Source organism: Diplotaxodon limnothrissa, linkage group LG14, assembly GCF_057381915.1.
Source record: "Diplotaxodon limnothrissa isolate DT_005_m linkage group LG14, D_limnothrissa_male_GT1.1, whole genome shotgun sequence".
Taxonomy (NCBI): domain Eukaryota; kingdom Metazoa; phylum Chordata; class Actinopteri; order Cichliformes; family Cichlidae; genus Diplotaxodon; species Diplotaxodon limnothrissa.
Window position 1 is genome coordinate 18,274,577 of NC_140609.1, and position 18,802 is coordinate 18,293,378.

The 18,802-nt window shown below is 40.1% G+C and overlaps 1 protein-coding gene across 3 annotated transcripts in view; it reads right to left on the reverse strand.

Annotated features, from left to right (window-relative positions):
* Window positions 1-5,912: 5,912 nt before the first annotated feature.
* The window catches only part of ets1 (ETS proto-oncogene 1, transcription factor), a 35,173-nt gene continuing 22,283 nt past the window's right edge, over window positions 5,913-18,802 (reverse strand). For 2 of the 3 annotated variants that reach the window (XM_085370586.1, XM_085370589.1), the window contains 7 exons: window positions 16,763-16,882; window positions 15,985-16,185; window positions 15,622-15,699; window positions 14,896-15,144; window positions 12,970-13,230; window positions 9,239-9,357; window positions 5,913-9,058 (listed from right to left, as the gene is read on the reverse strand). In XM_085370586.1, the coding sequence (XP_085226712.1) occupies window positions 8,843-9,058; window positions 9,239-9,357; window positions 12,970-13,230; window positions 14,896-15,144; window positions 15,622-15,699; window positions 15,985-16,185; window positions 16,763-16,882 (1,244 nt within the window). In that variant the 3' untranslated portion in view covers window positions 5,913-8,842. The remainder of the gene's footprint in view (window positions 9,059-9,238; window positions 9,358-12,969; window positions 13,231-14,895; window positions 15,145-15,621; window positions 15,700-15,984; window positions 16,186-16,762; window positions 16,883-18,802) is intronic. The other variant, XM_085370587.1, reaches the window with a different exon arrangement.

Genomic DNA, 18,802 nt, shown 5'->3' on the forward strand with positions numbered 1-18,802 from the left:
ATCTTCAGCACCCAGATTCAGTCACAGTCTAGTTCACATATGGCCTCACCTGCACACAAAGCTCCATCTCGCTCTTTTATTGTGCCAGTCTATTGCCTATTCACAGCAACGGCACAGCACAAATCAATCATCTTTCCTAATGGAAAGTCCACATTAACATGAGAAGACACTCAATTTCCGTCTCAGAATGCCAGGTCGACTGGTACCTGAGCTCCGGTCGATGAAGATCCAGGGCCCTGCAGGCGCTCTCATTTCGGGTGGGATAGCGAGGTGATGCCGTCAGGTCCAGGGGTGGCACCGGGAGTCAATGGTGTATTAACTGAGGATGTGACAATGGCAATAAAAATGCAAATTGCCATCCAAAGCAGGGGATGGCCTGGATCTGCCCTTCATAAGCCTGCATAATACAGTCAGCACACACCTGCTAAGACATGCGGTTCAACACGTCTCAAACATAACAATACAGTGAGTGAGAGGAAGGGAGCGTGTGCGTCTATCCTCGAGACCATAACACCGGTAACTAAAAGAGTTTTCTTATCACTGTCACTTCTCATTGATTTGTCTAGAAGTCCCCATTATGCACAATTTGTATTGGGTAAGAAAAAAAAAAGTTAATATGCTATTGAACAGCACTGGTCTCTACAAACCTTTTACCATTCTTCAAGTTATTTTTTGTTCTCATGAAAACGACTTCAACATGGTTTAACACCTATTTGACATTTTGAAACCAACATGCTAGACAGCACTCGCCACAATCAAAATAACACCAAAAGAGGAAATGTTTTTTAAAAGACTGATGGGTGATATTTCTAGTAGCTCCAGAGACTTGGGCAGTTCATACCAGGGTGCAGTGAAGCTATTCTGGTGTTATTAGAAAATCTGTTGTATCCTCATTGTTGTTAACTTTGGGCAAATTAATCCATTATGTTTTGTCTGATATATTCCATACTAAGGTTAAAGGCCAAGTGTGTAGGATTCAGCATGATTTACTAGCAAAAACTGTATCTCTGAGTCCAGTTCATTACACACACCCTCAATCATGGGAAGACTCTGATCTGACAGTTGTCCAGATGATAGTTATCAACAGCCTCCACAAGAAGGTTAAGCCATAAAAATGATAGCTGAAAAGGCTGGCTGTTGGTAGAGTGCTGTACTGAAGTAGATTAATGGAAAGTTTAGTGGACAGGAAAGTGTGGTAGCAAAAGGTACACATTGTCTCAAAAAGTTATTTCAAAAAGTTGGGAGAGCTTCACAAAGAGTGCACTAAGCTGGTTTGAGTACATCAAGGCTACTCTTGCATTCCTAATGTTAAGCCACTCCTCAACCAAAGCCACGAGAAGTGTCTCTTTCCACATAAAGATAAAGTTTGCATTTCATCATTTGGAAATCAAGGCCATACAGTCTAGAAGAGGAGAGGAAAGTCACAGAATCCAAGGTGTTTGAAGTCCAGTGTGAAGTTTCTGCATTCTGTGGTGAATTGCATTGCAATGACCAGTGGTGTCAGTTTGCAGTGTTTTATCACGTCCAAAGTCAACATTGTCATCTACAAGTAGATTTTAGATTAACTCGTGCTTCCATCTGCTGACAAGCTTTACGGAGATGCAGATTTCCTTTTTTAGCATTGTTTTGTTAACCATGTTATTACTGTGTTTGACCCAACTAACCTGGCCTGAACTGCCAAGAGGAAGATGAAAGCCACTATGAAAGCAACTTCAGTAACACCTTAGCAGTAACACCTCCATAACACACCACACTGGTGCAGTAATTTGTTGTAAAGGAGCATCAATAAATCAATGCATAAATCAACACACCTTTTCATAAGGTAAACATTTCTGTATAAAACTTTGTTGCTTGATCTTGGAAAATATTTGAGATATATGTATTAAAAAAAAACAATAAGTTGAAGTGTAATTATAAATCACCTTCACTTTTCCATGATAGTCTATTTTAGTAGTCAGTAGTCTCTATGACATGGCAAACCTCCATAATCGTTTAGCAGGGTCTTTTTTAGACAATGGTTTTAAGTCTGTTTATGTTAGTGCCTGCATACTATAGTAACACAAGACAGCACAACTTTGAAGGGCAATAGGACATGAATTTGTCCTCTGATAACAGTTTTTTTTTTCCTTTTGGGCCATAAGGACCCACAGGGACACATTGGTTGTATTTCAACGCTGCGTAATGGAACCACTGAGCTGTTGTCTCGTGCGTCACAGGGATTCTGTTTCAACGAAGAGGATATAATGTTGGGCAGTGAAGATAGATGTAGTTATGTTCTATCCACAGCAGAATTTTAGGTCATTAACATTAAAGATTGAGCTACAGAAGAAATTAAAAGTTGGAAAAGATTTTGGAGTTCAGTTTACAATAACAATCAGTTTAAGGCACTTTATATTTTGAGATAAAGACCCTACAATAATATGTTGAGTGACATATTATATATTCCATATTATATGACATATAATAACATGTAGACACACGCTTTGTCTTCCAGTGTTGGGTTTATGGTTGTTCCAGTTCTACTGCTTTCTTCACAGTTCATTTAGATGTTCTAACTGTGTATTCATGTAGTCTAATACGAAAAACTGATAGAGTACAAATACTATAGCGTCACCACAACTTGTTCTAGTTCCATTCACAAACTCTGAGGAGTTTGACTGATTAAATGAGCCAAAGGGTGATTTACTTAATCTATTAAAAATTACTATGTTACTTAGGGACCAGACAACATTGCAACATCTGTCACATGCTTGTTATTTAGGATTTGTTGAAATTGATTCTGTAATCTGGCGCAGCAACTATTCTGCCTGTAATTACATTTAGATGCTATGCTGCTCCTTGATTCAAGGCAAAGGGCACATTGTGTGTATGTATTTAAATTTCCATGTATAAGTGTCACATATGTCTCTGCAACTAATCCTAAAATATTTTAGAAAATACTGAATATGGCTATTGATGAGTAAGTAAGCCCTTTAACTGTCTAATCTCTCACTGTTTTGTGTGTGTGTGTGTGTGTGTGTGTGTGTGTGTGTGTGTGTGTGTGTGTGTGTGTGTGTGTGTGTGTGTGTGTGTGTGTGTGTGTGTGTGTGTGTCTTGCATTTAAATGTGTACTACTTTAAATCAAAAACAAATCTTGTAATTTAACCAGTTGACATGTTACAGATTTTAGATAATACATACATTGCATTTGCATATATTGCAGTCATTATTATTCATACATTTGTAAATGTAATGATGAAGCAATAGCCTTCGTCTGAACACAAAATGGCTCGACGGTTAATTGCAAGTTACTTTAGAACCTCAAAAAATGGAGAAATGATCGAATATCCTTCTGAGACTGACAGGTGTTACACTTCTCACTTTGAACACAGGTCGCCTCTTCCTTTTCTGTCTCAGTTTTCTGTTTCTCACCTTGAGACACTGCTTAAATCAGTGGAAGGTTTCTTTGAATAAGGCACAAAAGGGGAGAAAGAAGAGTACTGTGTCTGCGTGAGCCAGCTTTGTGTCTCTGGATGAGGAAGAGGTGGGTATGAGTAGTATCATAATGATTTGGATTTCGTTCCAGGTCTCTTGGAACATGCACTGTCTGGTGAAGTATTTTAAAAAGCTGCCTCGTGAATGTGTCTGCTTTGGATCATCAGCCCAGTCAGAGAGAGGGAGGTGGAAGAAGAGAAGACCCACCTGCGTAACCTCAGCTTGTCCTCTGCCAAGAACACAAAACACTGATCCAAGAGAAGAATATGGGTCTAATTTTGTCAGAAGACAGCTCTATCATATCATGAATCTTATCACTTTACTTTTTTTTTTTTACATGGCAGTCTATTGTAAGGAGTACAACTGTCAATATAAAATATACTTGTCTAAATAAATACATTTAAACTCCCTGAAATAATAAAAATAACATATCAAATAAAAAAAAAATACAAAAATATGTTTAATGATTATTTTTGTAACTTTAGCTTGTTATAGTGGAGCCAAACAGCTGTGGGCAGCAGGCAACAGCTTTGCATGTTTTTTATCTAGAGTGGAATTTATTAGAAGGGTTGAATGAGCCTCAGTGTGTTGGTTTCATTTTTATGTCACCTCATCAGTGTGCACGAAGCACAATTGTTAAAACTCAGACACACTATGGACGGAATGTATTTCAAAGGGAAACGATACGCCTCCTTTGAAGCACCACAGCAATATGTACAAAGGATGAATGTGTTTGACAAATTTGTACCACTATGACCTTGAGGTTATTACAGAATCAGGTCTTTACTCAAACAATTTTTCTGCGCATCTTTTTTGTTTGTCTTCATTAGTAAATCAAAACTATACGTTAATAAACACATCAGGCATACGCTTTTCGGAGACTTTATTCGATACCCCCCATTTGCCTTCAGAACTGGCTGAACTCTTCATGGCATAGATTCAACAAAGTGCTGGAGACATCCCTCAGAGACTTTGATCCATATTGATATGATAGCATCACACAGCTGTGGATTTGTTGGCTGCACATCCATAATGTGAATCTCCTGTTCTACTACATCCCAGAGGTGCTCTACTGGATTGATTGGATGATTGTGTTGGCCATTTGAATGCAGTGAACTCACTGTCATCTTAAAAGAAAGCAGTTTGAGATTATTTAAGCTTTGTGAGATACCATGAAGCAGCCACCAGAAAATGAGCAAAATGTGGTCATAAAGGGATAGACATGCTCAGCAGCAACACTCAGGTAGGTTGAGGTGTTTAAATAATGCTCAGCTGGTGCCTAAAGTGTGCCAGGAAAATATCCCCCATACCATTACACTGCCAGCACCCTGAACATTTGAGGTGAGATTGATCCAGATTATTATGCTGTTAATGCCAAGTTGTGATGCTACCATACAAATGTCGCAGCAGGAATAAATTCATCAGAACAGCCGACGCTTTTCCAGTCTTCTACTGTGTGCTATTTTATTGAGCTTATGTGAGTTGTAACCTTAGTTTCTTGTTCTTATTTGACACAAGTGGCACCCAGTGTGGTCTTCTGCTGCTCTAGCTCATATGCTTCAAGTTACAGTATATTATGCATTGAAAGATATTCTTCTGCATGCCTTGGTTATAAACAGTGGTTATTTGATGCTTTCTGAACAATTTGAAGGATTCATTTTCACCGTTCTGTAGAAAAGCCCTGAGATGGTGGTGCAGGGAAAACCCCAGCAGATCAGCATTTTCTGAAAACTTAGACCAGTCCGCCTGTTACATGTTTCATTCAAAGTCACTTAAATCACCTTTCTTCTCCATTCTGATGCTCAGTTGGAACTTCAGCAGGTCAACTTGACCATTTCTACACGCCTAAATACACTGAGTTGCTGCAATGTGATTGGTTAATTAGATGTTCACTTTAACAAGCAGTTCAATAATTGTACCTGATAAAGTGTGTGGGGTATGTACTTTGACATGATTAATAGTTTCTCTTAATTTCACTTCATATTTTACAAAGTGATCTGCAGATGACTGAAAACTCTAAACTAGGGCTGTTATTTTACTGCCCAGTTATTGTGCAGTATTATCACAGTGACAATAGCACAATATCTGGAAATGCAAACAGCAATATTAATAACACTATGATTCAATTTCATCATTTAGTTGTTCTTTGCTGTTCAAGAACAGTATTGAAGCCAAAGTATGAATATAGGGAGCTGTAAAGAGACTCTGCAAATCAAAGCACGTTACTTATATACATACAATATTTCCATATATTTTATTTTCAATAATGGCATGCAATCCCTACATTTCCCATCCATACTCTCATTGAACTGTGACAAAAATCTATATTTAAACTATATAGAAAAGTGAAGAAAATCACTAAGTAGGCAGATGGTTAACCTTTCATGTGAACTTTCACAATAAAAACACCACACACAGTGATAAAATCTTTCTTCACATATATTTTATAACATTTTGAAGTACATTAAGTACATTTTGGAAATAGAAGCTACAGTTTATAAAACCTTTCCAGCAGAAATCATTGATGGGCCAGCATCAGCCTTTTTACCTCTAGCAGACAGGTCTATTTTCTATATAAAAAATGAATTCAAAAACAAAAACAAAAAGAAATTAGCTACATTATTTTGTCCTGCGCTACCTTTAAATTCCCATGAAAGCACCAGCTGTCTGCATCTCGTCTTTTATAAAATATAAATTATTGAAAAATATTCAAATGCTTGTGAACTAAATACAATAAAAATGATCTCATAACAAAAATACAAAGACACTATAAAATATACAAAAAAACATCCAAAATAACAAGTTTTCCTTCTGAATCCATTCCGAGATATGCATATGCCACAAAATATTGTTAGGTGTACACTTGCCTGACTAGGTTTCATTAATACATAAGACCTGCAGTAGACTGTAGACTCTGACATTTAACAACAGTATAATTTCCTGACAAAGTAAATGTCAAAATATTAACATTTTAGGTAACAGAAATGTTTTCTCCGAGCACATTGATCTTATGAAGCCAACCATACTAACATTATGACGTTTGTGTTGGGAGGAAAAAAGAAAACATTTTTTTTAATACAAACAGATAAAAAATAAGTCTTTTAAGCTCACTTTAATACAGAACACTGACATCAGAAAAATACCTGAACAATACCAAAGAAAAAAGAAAAAAAAAGAGAGAAAGAAGATTTTCAAAACACTGGTGTGAACATATGCAATAAAGGAATGAACATACAGTGCAGCTTATTCCTGAACCAACTGTTTAACTTCCAATTCTTTATCTTGGATAAGGAAACACTAAGCCAGTGCTGAATAACAATGGACAAGCTTGTTACCAGTTACACAGTATGAACGTATACATCATCTCTTACCTAAACTCAGCCGGTATCCAAAATCAAAAATGAAAAGAAAAAAAAAAAAACATCAGCAAAGACGTTACTCTTTGTCCTTAAGCTGTGTGCTTTCTGACGTATTAACAAAAGATAAAAGACGACATTTCACGAATACGTGAGAGGTTTCTGGTCCCCATCTCCTAACGTTGTGGGTGCACCGTGGCCAAAGACCTCACATGGGCTTTGGTTATTATTCCTGCTTTGTCTTTTGCTTATTTGTGTAATCTGGGTCTCAGTAAAGCATTATGAAACAGAATCTGTACAAATAGACATCTCAGAAGCTATTTTCATCCATATGGGTAACTTTCAGCTACTGTAAACAATAACATTGTATTCTAATATAATACTCAACTTTGGCATTTCCCATAAGGCTAGTGTACAGCCACTGTTCCCACTGTTTGGGAGGAAACTGTTGCCAATTTGCTTGTAACCAGTCATTCATTTCTGAACTGAATGTAGATAAGTTGCAAAAGAATGTAAAATTGAAATGGAAGCCTCTGCCATCCGTCCTATATTTCTCAAGCAAGTTAACTTGCATCACTTGTATCAACCTGTCGTCATCAGACATCACGAGAGATCACCTACATTATCCACATCACCCATCACCTTCATCTATCCTCTAAAGTTTCAGATTCTCTATAGTCAACATTTATAGTCAGTTTTCCTATTACCTGACCTGCTTTCCTACACTGTACCTTCACACTATACTACCCTTCCTTATGGCCAAAACGTACAACACATTTGAAAGAGAATTATGCAAGATAACATCAGCAAACCAACTTGCAATTTTACTCTCTAGGCAATTAATATGGAAACGTGTCTAAAAGTAAGCTTACATGGGCAGTGAAATGAAATTATGCATTTAATCTGCACATGAAACAGCTCCTCTTACTCCTGAATTTCCCCATATAAGATTGTCTACAGTTTGCTAATACTGGTGGTATATGCAAAAAAAAAAAAAAAAATGCACGACTTTCAGTCACAATATGCGTCTCTAACGAGGTGGCAAACATGTACATAAAGGTGAACGTGTCAGTTTCAAAAGCAACGGCTACTTTCAGTTGTCTTTCAGACACTCTTGCTATGAGTAACCTCACCAGGTCTTCACACTCTACAAAGCAAGGGGCCAGTGTCTATAGTGTTGTCTGATAACGCATCAGCACATTTCAGTTGAAAGTTCCTTGAGAACAGACGAGTAAAACTTGGCATCTAATGTTTGGTTCCACTGTAATACCGTCACTGAGAACAATGTGAAAAAATACCCTTTACAACACTTATCCAGAAGATGTACAGCGACTGTTTTGAGAAATCGGCATTAGTATGGTGGCACAAGCATAAACAGCAATTTAAACCAGACACTTTTTTTTTCCTTTTGTTTTTTTTTTGGTCCTAGCTGAAAAAAGTCTGTCACTGCCAAAGGGAAAAACAGTAAGCATGTATGCAAGTATGAGATTATACCTTCCTCAGTTCAGTTCAGGTTTTTTTGGCAACCGTTTTCTTAGCAGGAACTTTCCGCTTCGTTTAGCCCAACATTTTTATTGTCTCTCTCTCTCTCTCTCTCAGTTCTCCCCCACTTTGCTACTTAGTCAGAACAGAACCTGAAATCTACCCGGTAACGCTTTGTCTGCTTTGAGCTGCTAAATGACACCAGTATAAGTCACTCATACACACATACACACATGCGTGCACACACACGCACCTCAAATGCAACAGGGTAAGAATACAGGTTTTAGGCTTCTGCCTTCGGTTTTAAAATTATGGTCTGAGAGACAGGAGCTCAAAGTTGACAAAGACCACAGTTATTCGTTTAAAAAAAACAGCAAAAAAAACCCAAAAACCAAAACAAAACATTTTTGGTCCCCAAAATAATTGGTTTACCAATTCTATTAAACAGTTAAGACCACTTTATGAGCCTCAGTCCAAGTGACTCCTTAACTTTTTGTCTTCACTTCCTTTTTTATTCTTTCATATCTGATTCACTCGTCCGTATCAGGCTTTACATCCAACATTGCATGCAGCTCCTCGGGAGTGTACCCCAGCAGGCTTTTCAAGTCACAGACAAAGCGGTAGACATAGCGTTTCCCAGATGTCTTGTGGATGATATTCTTGTCATAGTAGTAACGCAGGCCACGGCTCAGCTTCTCATAATTCATCTTAGGCTTGTTTTTTCTTTTCCCCCACCTTCGAGCAACCTGAAAAAGCACAGTGAACAAGCCTGTCAAGATGTGCCAGAAACATTAGAATACATACTTTTGTTGAAACTTGCAATTAATTGAGCTACATGGAACAAGCAGCCATCTTGTTCATCTGGCTAACTACTTAAGACCTCCCAGCACGTGTGCTAGATGACCAGTGGGGTCGCAACCTCTCACCTCATCTGGGTCAGAAAGCTTGAACTCCCAGCCGTCGCCTGTCCAGCTGATGAAGGACTGGCAAGACTTGTCGGTCAGTAGCTCCAGAAGAAACTGCCACAGCTGGATGGGGCCACTGCCTGCAGAGCAGATGGGGGTGGAGGGGGAGAAGGTGTTCGTTTAAGAAGAAGAGCTATACACACTGAGAGGACACATTGTTGTTTGTGCAGATGCCAGTTGCTGTGGGGATTGATTGAGGTGAGGCTAAGTTCAGAGCAAAAGAGCTCCTGTTGTTGGAAAATGCTCCCAAGTCCCATAGTCTGCTCAACATTTTATCGAACTAAACTAGTATATTTCACATAACAATACGCCGAATCTAGGAGATATATTCCCATCAGTCCATGTGCTATGCAGAATGTGTTGAGGAACAGCACTGTCTGTACAATGTCCTGTCTGTGATAAAAGTCACGGCCAGAAGAAGCACGACACTAAGTACTTATGCTATATATGAAAAGTGTTACATATTCATGCTAATTATTCACTTAATTTGAAAAGAGGAACAAAGTAAAGCTTCTAATCTGGGTCAGACTGAAGTACAGCAGTGGAACTAAATGTCGTCCCAAGCACAGAAGTCCCATTCATCATGTATTCCCTTGTCTGCCAGTTGCCCTGTGCAGTATGTGAATTTAGAGTGAGAGGCTATGTCTGCAAGAGTTCCACACTGATGAAATCACTATTTTAAAAATAAGAAGGGCTGCATTTAGGCTTCAGCAGCACATCTACTGTACTTGAATAGAGTCTGTTTTAAGAAAGAGAGCAGTTGCCAAGTTCAATGCAAAGTTAAGAGGGTGCATTTTTCCAAGAGTAACATTAAATGAATAAACTAGTAAAACATCATTTCAATGTCAGAGCAAAAAGTGTATTAGAGTTCATGGAAAAAAAAAAGGAGGGAAAGCAGAACAAAGGCGATAAAAAAAAAGCCTGGTTTTGTCTCTGAACTAGATTCACTGCAGTGCACTTTGATCGTGTGGTTTTTTTTTTTGTTTGTTTTTTTTTTTTTCAGCATACACATGAACCCACCCACTTTTGAGGCTTGCGTGTTGAAATCACACCTGCCAGTGCAGCACACCGCCTAAGCAAAACTGGAGCTAAGCAAAAGTCACCTCTCTCGAGTGCCTCAGAAAACCAAACGTAGCCTTTTTGTAACAAAAACAAAAGCGTTCAGGGAAACAGACGTGTGGGTTGAACAACTCGAAATTTAGAGCCCTCTAAGGCCTCGCAGGGACTGAAGAAGAAGGTGCATGACAGCAGCCATTCCGAGTTTGGAAAATAAGTGGCTCCGCAACATCGGGTGTCACTCATACAGAAAGCTTTGACTCGTGTTCCTGCTGCAGTAACTGTGAGCCCACATAAGGGTAATACCAGAATCTCGTGCTTTCACGCCACAATGTAGGCAACCCTTTTTAAAATATGTTAAAATCTTTTCACAACTGAACAAGCATAAGGTTGGGGCTCGTCTTCATAACGATAAGTATTGAATCCATGGCAATATGAGTCTAAAACCTATATGGCTATTTAAAGGACGATAATTCAAAGGTGTGGATAAAAAATTTTAAAGGCGAGACCAGCTAATATTGACTGGCGAATTACTATTTTTTACAACGTTGCAATGCAAAAGCCCTCTGTGTGTACGAGCAAATACATGCAATAGTGAGACAGAGAGCGAAATATCATGCGCCAAAATGAGAGTTCGCTATGTTGTAAGGTGGCCTGATGTTATTGCAGACAGAGGTGTAAATGATGAATTGTCGCAGGAAACCACGCAGATGGCAACTGGAGCCTTATCTCCCTGCAGCCTTATCAGGTCCCCTGTCCTCGTTACAAGTGTCACCTGTCACCCCGTGACTTAAACAGGAAGTCGAGCAAGAGCAAGCTGTCGAGCTGTCATAAACACTGTTTTGGAATTGTACAAGAGGTTGTTTCTTTATTTTGAGGGATTTCTTTTTTCCAGATAGAGGTCTCTTTCTCTCTCTTGCTCCCCCGATCCTTTTTTTTCTTCTTCTGTTTTTATTCACCCACCCACACATGCACATGGGCAAACACAAAAATGCTTCCATCTTTGAAAGACCACAACTCTCTTTGCACTACTCTTTAAAATAGCAGGGTCCAGAGCGGCAGTTAGAAGTTTTTGGTTGTTGTTTTTTGTCTTAAAAACTGGAGTGTTGTGGCATTATTACCTTCATGGTTATAGTTTCATAGTCAAAACAAGTCTCTTCTCACATTAGGCCGAAAGCAGCTGCCATGCTTTCCTTACAAGTACACAATTTGGAGTTGAAACATGCAGTACATAAAAAGACAGATTATGAAACTATGCAACTATGACTCGTTTATAATATGTTTACGCCGTGACTGCTTGCAGCCAGTTTGCATTGCCTCTGCTGGTTTAGCGTGCAGGGAGAAAACAGATTTAGATCATTCTAGAGATGCTCTGTGCCTTGGTCTAATCCATTTGGTTATAAATTCATAACTATGTCGTTCCAACATTTCATAAATGACTTATTGTTCTAAAAGTGGCTCTTGAACTAATGACCATACAGCTGACCAATTAACTTGTGCATACCAACTTTGGGGCACTCTGCAGAGATCTGATGTATGCATTGTTTGTGACGTTGGAAAATATGCTTGGATTTCCCCCTTTTTCCAATACTGGCAGTCTTACTGCCATGTGACTGTAATTTAAACAAGACCGAAAAGGTCCCAAACACTCTGTGAAGAGTCGATTCAGCGTCAGCGTTCAACTGTGTCAGTGTTCAGCTGTGTTTACAGTTCAGCTTTAAACTAGAATAACTTGAATTAAACCCCTTTGCAGGGATTTGACTTTTCTCTTCGTATGTTTGGCAATTGACATTAAAAGACAGCTAACTTGAGGCCAAAAAAACAGAGCTATTTATGTCATCTTTCTTGATTCAAATTAACTTAAAAGTTGTATTTATGGTTCAGTGCTGATAAACGGTTAAGAAGTAGCAACAGCAGCAGTTGGGTTTCTTTTTTTTGCACCCTTTTGAAACTAAAAGTCATGCCAGATGCTAAAATAGTGCATTTGCTGCACAAGAGCCTTTAAAATATCTCTCCATCTTACTGAACTTGAAGAACATACATAAAGGAGCTTTTTCAGCATGCATGAGTGAGAAGATGCCTCATGAGATGAAGAGATAATTTTACTCTGCTCTGGTGTTATGTGCAGGGGCAGGCATAATTTCTAAGTTTCACGAGCGTTGCTAGGACGACCTGGAAAAAATAGGTTGAGATGCGGGCTGCCGATAAGAAGAAGGTAGATGAGAAGACAGAAAAGAAGAAGAGAAAAAAAAAGCGAGAGAAAAAGAAGTGAAGTAAAAGGAGGCATGAGTAAAATCTGTTTTATTTCCTGTGATGTGCATAACTTGGGTTGCCTGGGTAAAAGGTGTGCTTTTTTTCTCTTCTTTGGTCTAAAAGTGTTGCATTCAGGCACCACAAGATTTGGCACTTTTGCAGAGCATCAACAAGTTTGTTACACCACATTATACACTGCATTTTGTGCCCTACAGAAGTGTTTATATTAAAATTATATTCACAGAAATCAACAATCGGACTGGTTTTCCATAAACGTCTACCGTTTGCATGCACGCGATCAGAAAAAATACATATAGACCAATATTACTCTTTTACTGTAATGACTGCATATAAATATAAAGTGTGATTTCTAGACATCTTACCTGTGTATCCTGCCAGTGCTGCTGCTGGGATGACGGGTTTGTCCTTGCTGAGGTCTGAGCGCTCCCTCACATAGTCTTTAAAGGTGCCCTTGGGCTTGTGGCCATGCAAGGCAGCGGGGTAGTCTTCTGAGTCAAAGCTGTCATAAGACGGTACCCGCTGCAGGCTGCTAAATGAAGACTGGCTGCTCCAGGACTGGGTCAGTCGGTCGCAGCTCTCATAGCTGTCAATGCTCTCAAACGAGTCCTGGCCACCAAGCTTACCTGGAAGGGAAAGGGCGAAAAAAAATGTAAAAATTGGCAAGAAAGCCATTGTTATGTAGGTAGAAACTCTAAACTCACATTACTGTGATTTCAAACTCTGACATTGTTTGTGGACAAGTTATATGATATTAAAATTTTAGCATTTAGGCCAGTTTGATGATGGCAAAAATCTTAAGATGATTCCCGTCAATGTTGCATTGATGTTGGCATTGCACATTAGTGATTACTCAGTTTTATAGCATTATTCAATTTGTCACAGTCACACACAGGCTATGTTTTTTTAGTCATCCCAAGATGAACCAAGTCTACCACAGCCTGATGGAAAGTGACTTTGGACTTTCAGTAAGAGCCAAAGTTGAACCGATGGAAAAGAAATAAGTGCACTCGCTATATGACACAGATAGATTCTATGACAAATCACTATTACCTCCAAAACTGTCGGATGGCGAAACTTGAACAATAGCAAATAACTCTGAATTAATTGCGAAAACCTTGCTGAGATTTGACAAAAGGGACATTAGCCACACCTTAGAAGTAAATTGTTTTGCTCCTCACTAAGCTATAGCTTATTGCTCTGTACAGTGCCACGTCCCTCCATTTCACACCTCATTTCACTTTCACAACCAGCATTTGGGTTTGATTTTAAATGGAAGACATTCACAGAAATTGCCCCGCTATTTTTGGCCTTGATGACGATAAGAGGAGTCTTTCAGTGGTAAGCCATTAACAAATGACAGATAATGCCATGCCGCTATTGATGCTGAAATCTTCAACTGGTAAAATTGGAGCCACATGTGGATATCAATTGTGCTACAAGATACTTTCCCACGTCGGGAGAGCACAGTTCAATGCGCAAACACTTGGTATGTGTGATGCATGGGGATTGGATCTCAAGCTTTGCAGGCAAATGCTTAAAGCACTGGATGGAGGACTCGTATGGTTTACATGGCACTTGCTAATAATTTATACAGCTGGGGATTTGGGAGAAGAAAAACCCTAGCTTTATGGGTAACGGTCTAAATCATACCGCTAATTCCTCTGTAAACTATTGCTGGGAGAGAAAACAAGCTCGAGCATTCAGAAAAGCAAACAGTTTCATGAGAAAACCCCACGCTAACTGAGGATGACACCTCTATCTCCTTACCCAGAACCCTAAGGTTGCGCCGAAGAAAGGAGGCCAAGAAAAACAAGAAAGAGAAAAAAAATACCTTTTTTTTTTAAGGTTACACCACTTGAACTGTTTTACATAAGGGACATGCGGCAAGAACAGAACACATTGTGGCTTTGGTTCGTGTATCGCTCTGACAAAAACAATAGAGTTTTTTTTTCCCCAACCCAGTCTAGAGTGTACAAGTCGGGTTTGCTTGAACCACAAGCCAACCAGAAGGCCTGCTTTTCTTCTCTTCTAATACTTGCACACTGATGTGGCATGACAAGATTCTGGTAGCTTCAGCACAATCACACGCAGGCAGACACCCATAGAAACCTTCAACTTTTACATGCATTCAGACAAACTCAAGCAAGTGCATGTGGTAAGCAGGTAATTAGAGCAAACCTTCTGAGTAAAATGTAAATGCACCACATTTTCACTGCAAAGCTAGTCCCACATTCTTTAATGTCTCCTCAAATCTCAGCCACATACTTATGCATTGTACGATCGCTCACCTCTGCTGAGGCGTCCCACGCACATGTTGTCAGGTGACACCACCTCTTGCTTGACAGAAAAGTAGTCTCCCGGCATGCCGTTGAGGGCCGTGTCCCGGAGGATGACCGCAGCAGGGTATTCACTCTCATATTTGAGGGTCAGCAGTTCTTCTGAGCTGATGGGATGAAGTGTCTGGTAGGACTCTGTGATGAAGCCGGGCTCTGAGTATTCAGAAGGAGGGACACACTGAGCGTGCTCAACACCATAGCCTGGAGCAAACAAAGGGAAATGAGTGTAGATAGAAAGCAGAGAAGGAAGGCAAGCAAGGAGCAACACAGAGGAGGAAGATCGATCTTAAAAGGAGTGGAGTCATTATCCCTCTTGTGCTGAGCCGCCACCGAAGTTCTCGGCACGTGAATAGTCCAAAAGAAAATATAGCCCTGAGCACACGGGAACAATCTTGTAGATTTTCAGCAAGACATATTGATTGAAGCTAAACTCAGCAAAAAATTCACAGTGATGCCACTGTACGTGTGGTCACTATTCATCTACAGCTGCAAAGATGTACTGAGGATCTATATCTAGGAAATAAATCCAAGAAAAAAAATGTGTGTGGGGGGATTATTTGCTAACGCTAACCAACTTGCCACACTGAACCACCTTATCTACTTCCTCTATTTGGATTCCCTTTCATATTTTAATATTTGTTTTCTTATGCTATCAGATTGACTGTGATGAATACTTACTGACAAAGTAGTCTGAGGTAAAGCGGGATTCCTGGAAGTTAGAGTTGAGTCCATTCATGGGGTAATGCTTTGTATCCTCTTCATGAAAAATAGATGGAGAATGAGAATCAGTGACCTCATCATTGATTTTATGTATCGTGTAACTGCATCCTGCTCTATCAAAAATTAATGACCTGAGCTAAATCGTGTCTTCCTGTTTGGCTCCTGTTACAAGAGCAAATACCGACAGTCCTAAACTGGAGTAAGCAGTGATGTCAGCCTGTGTAGTGAGAGCTTTCTTATTTGACTCGCATCACAAAACTGAGACTTTTAAATCTCTTAAACTCATCTGATAATCAGAGGATAACCATCTTACGCTGTTACCTTTTTGAAGCATTTCCAAATGCTCCCAAAGGATGTCGCCCACAAAGTCAGGCGCCAAGTCCAAGAATCGCTCCTTCCCCATCGCACACAGGCTGGCTCCGTTGATGCCAAACTTGTCAAAATCGACGTTCTTCAGACTGAATTCGTTCACGGTCCACGTTAGCCACTCGGCCACGTGCTTTTCTGTCCACAGTCTAGGATCTGCACAGGATTGCAAAGAGTGGCAGTTACTGTTAAACGTCGACAACACCATCCAGACACATTTACTCAAATATTCAGGTCAGCTTGTGAATGATACAACAGGACAGATTCTCATTTTTTGCAGTCTGAGCTGGAGCCAACTTTCACTTAATAACCTACAGCAAAGTGGGAAGCTGAAGTGACTGTAAACCACAGTTGTAATGAAAAGCTAAAAAAAATCATAATTTGCAGATCACATGGGTTGCTGTAATTGCTTCAGTTTTCAATGCCATCTCTTTGCTGTCTGTCTCTGTGTCTCAATTCTTGGGATGTTGCAGTCAGTCAGTCTGCCTGGACTGAATATATATAATGCAACGCCATTTCTGGAACAACTGGGCGTTTCCTTTTCAGTCAGTCTTTCTAAGAGGTGCTTTCTCAGAATCCTCTGAAGAAAGCCGAAATGTGAAAGAACTGCAGATGTGTGCGCCTGATATGTGACACACTGAGGTATTCTTAGAGGGCTGGTGCTGCAATTTGAGTTTTCAAATGAAAACATTAACAGGAACTAATGACAGCAAAAAGCAGCTGGTAGTCTTACCTTTGGGAATACCCAGTCGCTGCTGTTCCTTTGTGAAGCCACTAAAGGTAGCCTTCAAAGCCTGGGACATCATCTCTTTACTTCCTGGAGTTAGCAGGGGGACATCTCCACACTCGGGATCTGCAAATCACAAAGAAGAATATTTATTTTGAGTAACACCAGCATCTGTTAGACTTGAAATCCAAATGACTAATATTACATGCTCCTTTCACTCCTATTGACAACTGAGGCTGCGGCAGTGCATCCTGTATTATATTTCATGCCGATAAAGCTCGCTGAATGGAAAATTTAATTGAGACAAAGAGGCGGCGGGAAGAGTCCTGTGAATGTGCGCTTCGGTTAGACATTGACACAGTTACGTGCGCGTGCATCCACGTCCACACAAACACAGCAAACATTTATATCTACCGTGATCAACAACATGGTTCAACAATTACATTCCGTCTAGACAGACACTGTCTCCATATCGGCTCCAATCTATTGAAACAAGGACTGTCACAGCTTTGGCTCGAACCTGTTTAAAAAGTAAGGGAGAGCCATGTCACTGTGTGTATACTGTGTTGGTAAACCCCACATTTATTATCTTCTACCTGTACATCCTGGGTGGGAGAGTGGTCAGTGGCCAGTGCTGCCCATCAGCGACACTATCACCTCTGCTAGCCCTCCTACCACGTCGCCCCGACACAGTGGGCCTACTGTCACAGGACCCAGCGCGGGGTCAAGCATTCTCACAGGTCAAGGGTCGAGGGATGAGGTGATGATGTCACCGCGGCTGCTGGCGAGTGACTTGGAAAGTCGGGGGTGGCCCGTCTCGAGGGGATTCAGTTACACACTAGGGTTACTGTTCTCGGCTCACAGCCAGTGGGCAACCAGTGGGACACAGAGCTCCCTTTGATGGCTTTAAACAGTGCCTGATGACTCGCACTCATCTAATTAGATTTACTGGGCTGCAGAAGTATGGCGATAAGGGGGCAAAACAGAGGATATGATGAGGAGGAGAGAAGGGGAAAGACCCTCTGGCCTCTAATATAAAAACAGACTAGTTAAAAAAACAAAAAAAACCCCAGCAACCTAGGCTCAACTTGTAAACAGCCACAAAAAAAGAACCTAGAGTTTCAGTTAGGGCATATTTTATCGTTTAAATCTCCAAACCGTCCACACACATTTGCACAGCACACAATTACATCTGTTATTATCTGTTACTGTGCAGTAAAGCTTAATGTCACTTTCTTGTGTACTCAACTTTTGGGGGGGGGGGGCAACGTGCATACGGCAAAACTTAAAAACACAGCAGGTCAGCTTAGGTCTCAAGTAGGTTAACATGCAAACACATAAAAAAATCAAAGAGTCAGCCAGGTCTTGATTTTGGTGGTGAGTCTATTTCTTTAGATCATTTTTTTCTTTGTCCATTACATGCAATTTCAAATCATTAATCCTATATCACAGAAAGGCTTGTCTTCAGGGCAAACAAGCTGTGAGGAGTGGGTGTGTCACACTTGCAGCACCGCCATGTGTCAAACCCAGATGTTCTGGCATCTCTACTGGCTGGTGTTTTATCTGCCAGCAGTATACTAGAGCAACATACAGTTCATGCTTGTTTTCACCACTGACGTCGCGACCTTGTCTGGAATGCACAGCAGCTTACCCCCCCGTCCCTACTTCGCCCATGTAACCAATGTCTGTCTGGCTGTTTGTAAAATTAGGTTTCCCAGTTTCTGTTTTTTCGGTCTTTAGGTCGTTTTTTTCCCCCCTTTTCTTCCCCCTCTCAAGCTTTTTTGCAGCAGACTGGAGAAAAAAGACAGAGGAGCTCTTTGCTTCTTCCTGTGATTCAATTTGGGCTGTAATAATATAGTCTGAACAAACAGAATGTAACCATTTCAGTCAGAAGTGAAGGTAAAAGGTTGAAGAGTTGAGAACAGCCATTGTTTTACAGTCTCACACAAAAACCCAGTTTAACTACTGTCAGACATGGCTCACACATCAAAATAAAGCTGGTTTCTCTATTTGACAAAAAAAAAAAAAAGACTGCAAGGTTGTCTA